Source organism: Erigeron canadensis, chromosome 5 (genome assembly GCF_010389155.1).
Source record: "Erigeron canadensis isolate Cc75 chromosome 5, C_canadensis_v1, whole genome shotgun sequence".
Taxonomy (NCBI): domain Eukaryota; kingdom Viridiplantae; phylum Streptophyta; class Magnoliopsida; order Asterales; family Asteraceae; genus Erigeron; species Erigeron canadensis.
In genome coordinates this window covers 12075629-12088961 of record NC_057765.1, presented here as the reverse complement: position 1 = coordinate 12088961, position 13333 = coordinate 12075629, and the positions used below count along the sequence as shown (strand labels likewise).

Below are 13333 nucleotides of genomic sequence, written 5' to 3'. Positions count from 1 at the left end.
GTTGTTAAAAAATATTTGATTATTTCATACATCACACAAGGACGAGTGCGAGCAATACTAATAGTCCTTATATGAGAGATTAGATTTGAGAAGATTCATGTTTAAGGGGTCGTTCTTGTTTTTTTAGTCATGAATTGCTTATTGTATTAAGTGGTTGAATTTATAAATAATGTTTGTATGTATTAATTAAAAAATACGTAATTGACGGTTAATTTTGTTTAAAAAGTATGAAATTTGACCAAATGCATTAAATTTAATTTCATTTATAAGACAATATTGCATAAACCATTCGTTTTAAAATTCGAATATAGCTTAAAAAAACAATACTAATAGTAATTATGATGTAGTATAATAATTAATTAACTCAAAATAAAATTAAATATCTATAATATAACTAAAAGAGGGAGTTGGGGGTACACTTCCCTTAATCCCCCTCCTTTAGCCTAATACTCTCTCCTTATTACTACTCTATTTTTTTAATATTTATTTAATAAAAAATGACCGACCTTTAATAAAAAAATCTTATTAAAAAATATTTATTATTATTATCTATATATTACTAGATTATTGTCTCGCGTAATACGCGAGTAAGTATATTTTTATACTTATATATATCAAAAATATAATTTTCTTAAGTAGTAGTTAACAAATTAATAATAATTAACGAATTAAAATATTCAATTTCACTTTATTAATATTTGTGTTTTTGACCTTGATAATTTCACAAAAATTTATTATGTTGTTCATTAAGTCTTACTGATTCAATAAATTATTCAATGCCAAAAGTTATTGTTTATCCATGTCATCACAAATATCTTGATGTCATTCGGATTTCAATGTCATATCATAAAAAATATCATACATGACACGTTCTTTAGATGGTGTCAAGACATACAACCTTCTAAACCGAGTTGCAAGATTGCCACCATTAAGCCAATGATCATTCCAGAATCTTGTCTTATTTTCACTCCAACTGATCTTTAATAACATCTTAAGGGGCTAGCAATCGAGTGTGCCTCAGAGAATGAGTAACATATATTTGCCCATATATTATTATCAATTCTTTTACATGGGAACGCAAACTTAGAACCATGAATCACATGAATGATTTTAAACCTCACGGCATCCAAGTTTTGAACCACATGTCATATCCATGCTAAATTTTGAGCCTCCAAACCACCAAAACCTAAACTACCCACATTTTTACCTGACGATTGCCTTCCAATCAATCCATTACATTTCATTTTCCGAGTTTGACCACCTCCCCCTCCTCCCTTTCCCCTTCCACACAAAAAATAAATAAAATGAAATTGTGATATTTATCAATCGAAATAAAGAAAAATAATATATCATAAATACTTTGGATTGCTGAGTTAGAATCCATCATAGGCAACGCATTAGCATTAAGTTTTGATTTTATTCTATAATAACTTTGCAAAATTTATCAAAATATAACCATGGATGGAGTCCGACTCCAATTTTTGTACAATATAAACTTTTTTAAGGGTATATTTATAATTTTATTCCTACAAAATACTAATAAATAAATAATACATACAAATATTGACTTTGTTGTCATAAGTCTCTTCCTTAAAAGTACATCACTTCGTTGGAAATATTAGTCTTAAGATAAACCTCTCTATTGGTAGAGTAAAACTTTTAAGTTGTTTTGATTTTTAATCAAATAGGGGGGAAAAAAGAGGTTGGAAAAATGTTTTTTTTTTGTTTGGGTAAATGTACTATACATTGATAATATAGTTGTATGTAAAAACGTTATTTTTTTTTCCAAATTCTTTTATAATAGTAATCACAATAGTCACACATATTTTCAAGCTAAATTATATATCAATAATTTTGATAATTTATTTTGTTTTGTTTATTAGAGCGCAACTTCTTTGTCACCACATGTTCCAAAATTGCAGATCAATGTTAAAGGTTGATGTTCTCAAAGTTGTCACTCATTTAAACTAAACTCGGCCTTCTCAACACTGTCGTTGATAACTTGACTAAACCGGACATATTATATATATATAATATAATATTGTGATATACAGGGTGTTACGACATTATTAATATTCAGGTTTATTTTATTATGGTTTAAAATATAGCTTACTATTTTTATCAATAAAAAATTGATCTATATATATTAAATGAAACATATCTCACATATTTTAATTTAAATATGTTGTTTTTTTTAATATGATATTAACAATTATTCTATTGGATAAGACATAAGATAAATAGTATTATTTTATTATCATTAAATATATATTAAAGATAAACCTTAATTTATAATTGAAAAAGTATGGACCCTTATATGAGTTTTAACTTTTATTTAGAGTCATTAGATCAAATAATGATGTCATATACCTTATTTAACTTTTTTGGATTTAATCTAACCCTTTAGTCTTTTGATTAGATTAGGAGTCGCGAGAGAAGTATTAGATAAGGAGTAGGTGCGTGAGTCCTCGTTGACCTGAGCGACTTCGATCTAATTTTATTAAATTTAATTTATTATTACTTCCTTATTTAAATTTGTAGACATTAATAATTAATCTTTTTAATGATATAGTTATGAAAACTAACATTTTTATATTTTGCATCACTTTTTATCTATATAATTAATTTTTAATGTTATTACGATAAAATTTTTATTTTTAATGTAATACGTTTATATTAAGTTATATTTTTGTATAGGATTTTTATCATATAACGAATAAAATTTGGTTATAAGGATTTTTGTATATGATTTTTATCATTTTACATTTTTATTAAATCAATGTTTTAAAAACTGGACCGGAATCAAACCGGCCTTCTTAATAAAATTAAAAAACAAATAGGGAGTCTATAGTAAGCTATGACAATTATATATCAAAAAAATAATTGTATGAAAATTGCAATGATATTATGCATAATTTCAAGTTATATTAACACAAATGCAATGTATAGATTGATAATTAAATTGCTTACAAATTTTAGTGTATAACTAAATTATTCGAGCAAAACATTAAAACACAAGTGCAATAAGAATGCAGACATATTCGGATTAATGGAAGACATCCAAAGAAACGAAAATCTTACTTAGCGAGAGATCTAATAGATGACGTATCCATTTTTCAAAACTGTGATTAAATAACACACAAATATATAAGAAACAATGACTGAGGTTTGTCACAAAAGAGAACTTCATGCCTAAAAGCGAACTGTCTGGACACTGTTAAGCGGAATCTAATCAACGACTAATGTAACTTCATGTTTTCCAAGTGGTTTAACTCTTACCTAATTAAATATCTGTCAAGTTATGATATTATAAAAATTTAACATGTTATTAATTATATATGTTTCCTGCGTATTACGCGAGTATTAATCTAGTTAGGATATAAATTAGCTATTAATATAACAATATATTAAAAAAATAATATTAACTATTATTTTATTAGATATATATATAAATATATATTAGCTACTATTTTTGATTTCTTGATTAAAATTATTGGGTAAAAAGTATAAACTTGTGATCGAAAACTAAAAAGTGTAAAATAAATTTATAGGGGTATATATGTATTAGCTATTATTTTTGATATCTTAATTAAAATTATTGGGTAAAAAGTGTAAATTTGTTATGGAAAACAAAAAAAAGTGTAAATTAAATTAAAGGGGTATTTTTTGTATAATCATAATAAGTATAAGTATTTGTATTGACATTTAAGAAAGATAAAATAATTAAATTTGATCTAGCTCTAAATCAAATATGAAATTCATCCATGGAAAACCAAAAAGTGTAAATTAAATTTAAAGGGGGTATTTTTTGTATAATCATAATAAATATAAGTATTAATATTGTCATTTAAGAAAGATAAAATAATTAAATTTGATCTAATGGCTCTAAATCAAAGATGAAATTTATCCAAGGGTTCTTGTTTGTTTAGGAATGAATTTAGCACCTTGTTATATATATATATATAAATATGGTAGATTATCTATATATCTATATATATATACCACCTAGAAAAAACCCTCACATAAAGGTTTTTTATTTATATACTTTGTTCATATTTAATCATTATTATTATTATTATTGTTTAACATTGAATTCTTATGTTATTGCACCAAGAAAAAACTCTCACATAAACGTTTTTTATTTCTATACTTTGTTTATTTATTTATTATTATTATTATTATTATTATTATTTTACATTGAATTCTTATGTTATTGTTATTATTATCTCTTTTAATTTAGCTTGTTGTCAATTTTAGGTTCATTATGGCTTATTATTCAAAAAAAAAAAAAAAACCACATTAGTTCATCTTGACAATTTTAAGCCAACATATGTTGACCATCATCTAATACATAGACTGTTTCGGAGTAGAACAACCTGAACAAAATCAATTGGTATGTATTTTTCCAATTATATACTCTACACTTTTTGTTTTCCTTTTTATTTAACTAAAGTTAAAAATAAAGGAGTAAACTGGAATTAATATTTATATAGAGTTAATTTTCATATGTTTCTTCTTTATCTTTCGTATTGATTAAGTTGTGATATTAGTCATACGATTTTTGTTTCTCATTTTATTTAACTAAAGTTAAAAAAAAATAAGTAAACTGTAATTAATATTTATATAAAATTAATTTTCATATGTTTCTTTTTTAACTTTCATAATTATTAAGTTATGATTTGTCATACAGTTTTTATTTCACACAAGATTTATATATCTTAATATTATAATTTAAGTATTGGAATAAAGATGGTTTGGAAAAACAGACAGGATAAGCACCAATATCAATGCAAAACTTTTGTTTTATTATTGAAGCAAGCATTTTTTTCTTTTCTTAAAAAAAGAAAAATCCGAATTGTAAAACACTACAAAGACCATATTTATGAGTTTCTGATAAATAATCTGTCATAAACACCCAACCCACCAATAAATAAATTAATAATAAAAGGAGAACACACACAGAGAGACGGCGGACAATCAGTCACTGAAATCTGTTTATACGAACACAAAACACAAAGATCTGTTTTCTTTTGTTTTGTGTTTTTGATCTTTTCCAGTTTTTCAGGAGACCCACTTTCTGTTTTTTAATTAATTAAATAAATAAATTGGATAAAGTTAGAGAAGGATGTTTTAGTATATGAATTTGCGAGCTAATTAATCAAAGGAAGTTGGGATCTTCACTTGTTTTTATTCTCGAGCTTTTCTTATGGCGATCTCAGGTAATCAATACCACATAATCACATATATGTATATATATATATTATTTATGTATGTATGTATAGATTCAATTTAACTTTAAGTCTATATATACTGATTTATTACTACTTTTATGTGATTATGTAATTTGGATGACTTGTAGGTATTTAGGTATTAATTAATTGTTGTTATATATTAGTTATTTGATTTGGGTTCTTGTTTCGAGCTGATTCCCTAAAGGATTTGATTAGTTGACCAAATTTGTAATTTAGTAGTTGGCAAGTGATGATTAATTGTGAAAGATGTTGTCATGAATCTTGTGTTTTAGTAGCTTCTTGTTGTGTTGAGAAGGTTTGGTTTGGATTCAAAATCGTCTCTAGAGGAAAACGGATATTGTAGGTAATTACTACTAAATTAGGAAAGAATGAAAGTTGTATATCTGATTAGAAGAAGGGGAGGTTGTTACTATATAAGTGACACAATCATGTTAATAATGCAATGCGGTTTTGTTTGCTTCTTGTGGATAGAGAGTTATTAATGGAGACATGGCACGTGTTAAACGTCGTGTGATCGAGGTATTATATCGATAGATTTTGTGACAAAATGGTTCTTGTCGTCTTGTTGGCATTCCTGTTGTCTGTTTTTGACCTTGCTCGAGTGTTTCTTATATCGTGGTAAGAAAGTTTTACCTGTTTATTTAAGGGAATCAAAACAATGTAGATTAGATTATATGCAATAAAGATTTGAAATAAGTTCATGTTACTCAGTTACTCATATCTAAGTGAAGCCAATATGAGTATATGACAATGGGAATAATATCAAACTATCTGGGACTTTTTGTAGTTACCGTATACATCCTAGATAAATCTAATTAGGTTTGTTCTGTCATTGTGAAACAATTTGTCGTCTTTGGCTTGGCAGTTTTTGTTCTTTTTTGGCTACATGTAATTAATGGTTAAAGTATAACCACAAGGTTCATTTGCGAGACTGTCGTAACATAGTTTCTATGTCATTTATATGTTTGTTGCTTGGAATTTAATAGTGATTTGTGAGGTTCACCTGGTACATTGTTATGGATTTTGTTTGATACCAACTTGTAAAAAAAATAAACACGGTGATACTTGTGATGACTCTGGGTTACCTGCAAACCGCGTGGTTGCCCTGAGCTCATCGGCTCACAAAGCGGGGCGGATACCTAGGTTAACCAAAAAAGAACCTTTAAATATATGAGAACGGCTATAATCATTTTACAGTATCAAGATAGCATCTATAATTATTATTCCCCTATGAATTATGCAAGATCTCTTTTATCCAGTCACATTTATCGAAATTGGTGGTGTATTTATAATGGTTGATGGTTGTTTTCATGGGCTAATATTTCTTTCTTGTTTGTAGGACTGCGTGAAAAGCATAAACAGGAGATCGAGAATTTGACATTAACATCGCAACCTTTCAAAACATTGAAGCTTTTTATTGTGGCTGTTGCTCAATATTTAAGGAGATCATTAGTCTACATTTTGACACATGGTGTTTGGCTTATGATTTTGCTTAGTGTCACTGTTGCAGGGGCAGTCTTGTTTCTTTCTGCAGATGGTCCATATGGAAAGGTACCTCTTTGTATATCAGTCTAAATTTGGAATTCCTTACTTTTTGAATTCTTTTTACCGACTGATCCATTCTATCCAGAATCCTTCTAGTTATTCAGGGACCAAACTATTGATAAGATCATCAAAATTCTGCAGCTGATAATACATATTAGTTTAGGCTGTAAATCATAATTATATTTTCTTGTGATGATTTATTTGTTTGGCACTGCTATTGACGAATATGTGATTTATCTGTTCTTGTAGCATGTTGAAGAGCTTCTTGAATATGCAAGGTTTGGATTGTGGTGGGTGGCACTTGGAGTTGCATCTTCTATTGGTCTTGGTGAGCTCTACTTCATGTCTAATTTCTTTTTAAACTCACATCATAACTATGTGGAATTATAAGCTTGACACACACACACGCCCAAAAAATTTATGTGGAATTATATATCCATGGACTTTTAAATGCTTCCACATCAACCGTCATAGTGTTGTGAGTCTACCCTTCCCCTCTTTGCCTTCTACCCCAAAAGAAAAAGGGTTAACTAATTACTAGTTACCAGAGTAAAACATACAATTTTATGACAAAAAGTATTGCGGAGACAGGATTTGAACCCGTGACCTCAAGGTTATGAGCCTTGCGAGCTACCAAACTGCTCTACCCTGCGCCGAAGAGAAGAACTGAAAACTAATAGACAAGCAAGGAGTGAATGTGCACCCCTCTACCATATCTGTACAAATAGAATAGCCTATTTATACAGAATGGTAAAGAGGCCGTCTACGATCATCGATCATAGAAATGAAATAAAGATATATTTTAATCCTTACCAACTCGATCTTGTCGCCCCTGGCAACTAACAGGCATGAACCATTTCACGAAGTATGTATCCGGATAGTCCAAAGTCTGGATAGTTAGCTCTTGGCCTTCCTGTTGAAAAACGTCGATGAAGGCATGTAGGTGCACTATTCCGCGGTGGGGATTGTAACTTTCCATAAATTTCCCATTTGTCACTCAACGCTCGAACTTTGCTGATTTCTTTTTTTTGAGGATCGACGAATCAAATGATATTTCTGTTCCAATTTTTGCCTCTTCTTTTCCCTCTGAATCAAAATTTTTTTTGCCATACTCGTTAAGTTCCTATTAGTATCCATGATACAAGTCGGATCCTAGATGTAGAAATAGAAGATAAGAAGGTGGATCTCTTCTTCATCGAAAGATTTGAGATTATCGCGGATACAAAACATTCAATAAAAAAAATTAACCAAATTTACCTGATGTAGAGGCAATCAAGAAAGCTGCATAAGTAAATATATAACCTACAGAAAAGTGGGCTAATCCAACCAATCTTGCTTGTACAATGGAAAGTGCCACCGGTTTATCTCTCCAACGAATCAAATTAGCCAAAGGTGTGCATTCATGAGCCCATGCTAAAGTTTCAATCAATTCCTGCCAATAACCTCGCCAGGAAATTAAAAACATAAATCCAGTAGCCCAAACAAGATGTCCAAATAAAAACCCAGACTAATAAAACTATTCACACCAAAAGGATTATATCCATTAATAAGTTGTGAAGAGTTTAACCATAAATAATCTCTTAACCAGCCCATTAAATAAGTGGAAGATTCATTAAACTGTGAAACATTACCTATAAACTTATAAAGTTTACCTATAAACTTATAAAGTTTACAGACATTTTTAATCAGTTGAAGGAAATAAAGTCATCATTGGCAGCAATACTTTTTTCCCCATGACTTACTTCTTCTGCTCATCTTTCATCATATGTTTGTCAGTTTGTGTGTTATAAACACTAACACAACTATCAATTTGTGCATGTATAGTTGTATACACTATACACGCACATACATATATACATATGTTCTATTGAGGACCATATATATACATGATACATATATGGTACGATGTGTGTTAGACATACAAGCGGAAACCTGATTTGGTGACCTTGTATTATATTAATATTTATTTAAACATAGAAACTGATGCTTTCTTATTTCATTTATCTGTTCGATCAGGATCTGGGCTGCACACTTTTGTCCTATATCTGGGTCCCCATATTGCATTCTTCACGTTAAAAGCAATGCAGTGTGGTCGAGTGGATATTAAAAGTGCTTTTTATGATACAATACAATTGAACAGAAGCCCTTCATGGCTTAAGAAGGATTGTTCAGAGTTTGGGCCCTCATTGTTTGCGACCCCAAGTGGTAATCAGGTTCCGCTTACTAGCATATTGCCTCAAGTACAAGTAGAAGCTATTCTCTGGGGCCTTGGAACTGCACTAGGAGAGCTTCCTCCTTATTTTATTTCGAGAGCAGGTATGTCTTCATTGTCTTTTGGTATTTTACTAGATTACTATCACTACTTCCTCTTAATTTCTTGTGTGTGTGTGTGTGCATTACTGCATTTGATATCCTCAATATATTATAGTTGAATCCATGGTCCCTTCGTTGTTAGTTGCTTTCTCTTGCAGTCTTGCTTTTAATTACTCATATTAGGCTTTCTATGTTTTCAGTTATTCTAAATCCCAAAAAAAAAAAAAAAACAAGTGACTTGAAAACATGAAAAAGTGTGGTTGAGAATAACAAGCTACATAGTAGTTTTACTGTCATCTTAGTTATGCGTTGTGAAGCTAGTGTTGTCATCTTAGCAATGCATTTTGAGTGCCCTTTGCTATATTGAAGCTATTTTTGTTATTATAGTTATGCGTTCGCAGGAACAATATTGATTAATTTTCTGGACGTTTATACAATACATCATTTATGGGAAAAACTGTTAATGGCTAGAAAGGCACTTTTTGCAACATCTATTTGTATATTTATATATGGCATGTACACAACAAAACTCTCTGCAGTTGGCCTATCTTGAACTTCTCACTTTAGCTGATTTAGATTTTTTGTCATGATTATTTCTACTTATGGTTGATATATGTTAGAGTGTTAGACCAAAACATTCAAGTATTTACCAAAAAACAACCTGATTAAATGAAATGTATTTTCTTTTATATGAAGCGATAGTAGGCCGGTAGTTGAGATGGTATCTTAAGAGTTCAACATGATAGATGAATATGGATGATTCATGATTCTATATATATGAAAGTTGAGAAAACTATATTTCGTGAGATAGCCATGAACAAATAGGTGATTATGGAGATATAGTTAGGTTGTCAGCGGTTATTGATAGACCTTTGCAAGCCGTTCATCACTAAGCTGACAATTTCTGCAAGTTATTCAACCTGGCTATTTTTTCTTGCTATCTTTATTATTATTGTTATTGTTATTGTTATTGTTATTATTATTATTATTATGCTACATCCACCGTCAATCCTTTGTATTACTTGTGCTTATATTTGCATCTATGGGGTGTCTTGGATTTTCCTTACAAAACTGATTACATGATTTTACCTACTCAAATAATCAGGCATTAAGCCGATATTAAAATACGCTGTGGGGTTGTTTTGGATGTGCTTCTGTTGTTTGAAGGCATAGTCAGATAACCAAGTGTTTGGCAATTCAAACAAGTAAAATAACAAAGTATTTAACAGATGACAATTCATATGTTCTATTGTTGTATAACTATAAGGATAGTTTTTCTCATTATTTGTTATTAACTGAAAACAAAAATTTGTTTAAAGTATGCCAATCTTTTCTCATAGTACGAACAACTAGAAATTCGGATGAAAAAGAATTTAAACTACGGTAACTAAGTGGTTAAATACTTAAATGAGTGTTTTTTACTTCTACATTGTTTCAAAAGTGACAATTATTCTTTGGTTATATGTCTCATAAGGTAAATCTTTTTTGCAGCAAGTATATCAGGTGACAAAATAGACGCTGCAGAAGAACTGGATGAATCCTCATCAGAGAATGGAGTTGCTTCAAACTTGAATCATATGAAGCGTTGGCTCTTGTCGCATGCTCAGTATTTGAACTTTTTTACTATCCTGGTGCTTGCTTCGGTTAGTTTTCATACTTCTATCTGTTTTCAAGCTTTGTTAATTTTATTGATAGATATCGGTTTGTGTTGTCAAACGATGGACGGTGGTTCATGTTTTCGTTAACTATCTTTTATTTTATTTATGAACAGTTAATATACTTAAGAGTTAAGATGAAATCCTATAATTAACTGAGGCAATTTGTAGGTGCCAAATCCTCTATTTGATCTTGCTGGCATTATGTGTGGGCAATTTGGGATTCCATTTTGGGAGTTTTTTCTTGCAACCCTTATTGGGAAGGCAATAGTCAAAACTCACATTCAGGTATATTCCCCTTCTATAAAGCTTGTAGATGTAAAAGTCAGATCTTTTGAGTATTTGACAAAATCTGTTGTCTGGAGGAATTAATAGAAGATATTCCCAAAGTTGACTTTGTTGTGTAAAAAAGTAGGTACTGATTCTGATGTTTAAGTAAAAAAAGTTTAAGATAGTTAAAGAGAAGGGTAAAATTATTATTGTTATATCATCACTAAGGGGTTGGGTATTGTAAAACAAGTATTAAAGTAAAACAAATAAGACAAGATCTTGACCCTTAGATCATGGTTAAATTGATGCACGAAGATTCACGAAACAATTGATGCACAGTGATTTTCACTGATGAAAAACATATTGTTTTACATTTGTTTTACTTTAATACTTGTTTAATTTTACCTAAAACCTCATCACTAAATAGTTGGCTATCTTGTCGCTGGTTTGTAAAACCCTTATAGCTGAAAATTATTAATAACTAATCATTATGACCTCAATCCAAAAAGAGTTAAGATGTTTGATTGCCAGGAAACTGTACGTCTCAAAGTTATATTATCTTGACTGTATTAAATATAAGTTTATAACAAGTATAGAAGTGGCTAGTTTTCTAACTTTAGTATTTTGCTTCAATGTCTAATTGACAAACCTATTGTAGACGGTGTTTATCATCTCAGTCTGCAACAATCAGCTCCTTGACTGGATAGAAAATGAGTTAATATGGATGCTTAGCTTCATCCCTGGCGTGGCTTCTGCCCTGCCTAGCATTGTAGCTAAACTTCACGCAATGAAGGAGAAGTACATGGCTGCCCCACTGCCAGTGACATCAAACGTCAAGGTAAATTGGAGAACTCCTAGTTTATTGCTTCTTTGGTTTCAAAAAAAGCTCTAGATTCTGGCATTCAACTTGATGACACATCTCGAAAACATATAATTTGTGTTGAACCTTCTTATTTTCAGTCTCGCAAGTAGTTTTGTTAGCCAGTAAACACAGATGCACTTATTCCTAACACAACCATCAATATATTCAAAGTACAGACATAGCAGGGACGGTTTGGATCCGTTTGTGAGTAAACTGTATGATATGGGTTATAATTCCATTTAGGCAATAAAGGTTTTAGCTAAGACTATAACAGTTCAGATCAGGTAAATGGATCCAACAGGCTAAAAAGTAGCCTATGAGGTGCTCAAAACGTAATCCCTCTTTCTCTTTCCCTTCCTCCCAACATCGTTTTGTAGCCTTTTGAGCACTACTATTTTATGAACAAAAGGTGAGTTGTTCACAAAAAGTTCTATGATCAGCATCATAAAGGCATACCTATACCATAAGCATCAAATCTATACATTCTTGGACCATCTATCAATTATATGAAGTTCTTTTCTACTTATCTTACTGTGTTTTGTGAATTTATCTTCCCAGGTAAAATCGTGGGATCTATCTTTTGCTTCAGTTTGGAACTCCATTGTATGGCTTATGTTGTTGAACTTTTTCGTCAAGATTGTGAATTCGACCGCACAGAGGTACCTAAAGAAACAGCAGGAAGCTGAAATGGCTATTTTGAAAAAGAAGTTGGATGAGTCACAGGAAAATAGCCATTAGTTGTTTGACGTTTTCTTCTTATTCATCCTAGAGAATAGGTATTTTAGTGACATCCTTCACCTTCCATTGAAGTTGAAGTAAAATCCAAAACAGAGAATCCCTGCTTACATTAACTCATTGATAGAAACAGTTGCAGATTTTTTATACTCTAGTTCTGTTATGTAACGTTTGGAGGGATTGCTGTTTTTGGTGCAAAATATAACCATTGTTGTCTTTTTGAGCCCGTAATTTTATCATATTATATTCTACGTTGGCCATTTGACTAGATTAATTCTGAATGTTACAATATAAGTGTGTGCGTGTGTTTGTATTAATTTTGCTTAGATTACTTGCAATGTGTGTATCAGTGTATGTACACAACATATGATTAAATCACATGGATCCTTGAGCATACCCAAAGTGTATTAATGCATATACAAACTCCGGAGTCCAGAATTGTCTTAATCTTAGATGATTTCCATATTGATCAATAATGGAAACTTATATGCATCAAAACTCCGGAATTGTCCTTTTCATTAATGATTTCCATATTGACTTATACCTGAAAGTTACTATGCACTTCCTTATTTTGTAAGAAAGGAAAATCCAAATCAAAATGGTTGCAGAGAGCCTTACCCGACTGTTTTGCCCCATACTAACCTGATTTAATCGAAGTACTATGCAGCTCCTTGTTTCATACACCATTGGACATGGTCTTG

General features: G+C 30.4%; 1 protein-coding gene and 1 non-coding gene across 2 annotated transcripts; one reads left to right on the top strand and one right to left on the bottom strand.

Moving 5' to 3' along the window:
• Positions 1-4897: 4897 nt before the first annotated feature.
• On the top strand, positions 4898-12923 carry LOC122600516 (vacuole membrane protein KMS1-like). Its single transcript, XM_043773247.1, has 8 exons — positions 4898-5219; positions 6592-6803; positions 7047-7125; positions 8814-9113; positions 10602-10753; positions 10937-11053; positions 11694-11873; positions 12456-12923. The coding sequence occupies exons 1-8, from the start codon at positions 5207-5209 to the stop codon at positions 12633-12635; spliced, it is 1233 nt and encodes a 410-aa protein (XP_043629182.1). The 5' UTR covers positions 4898-5206; the 3' UTR covers positions 12636-12923.
• TRNAM-CAU lies at positions 7377-7450 on the bottom strand. Its single transcript has one exon. It is a non-coding gene; the product is annotated as a tRNA-Met (tRNA).
• Positions 12924-13333: the final 410 nt, after the last annotated feature.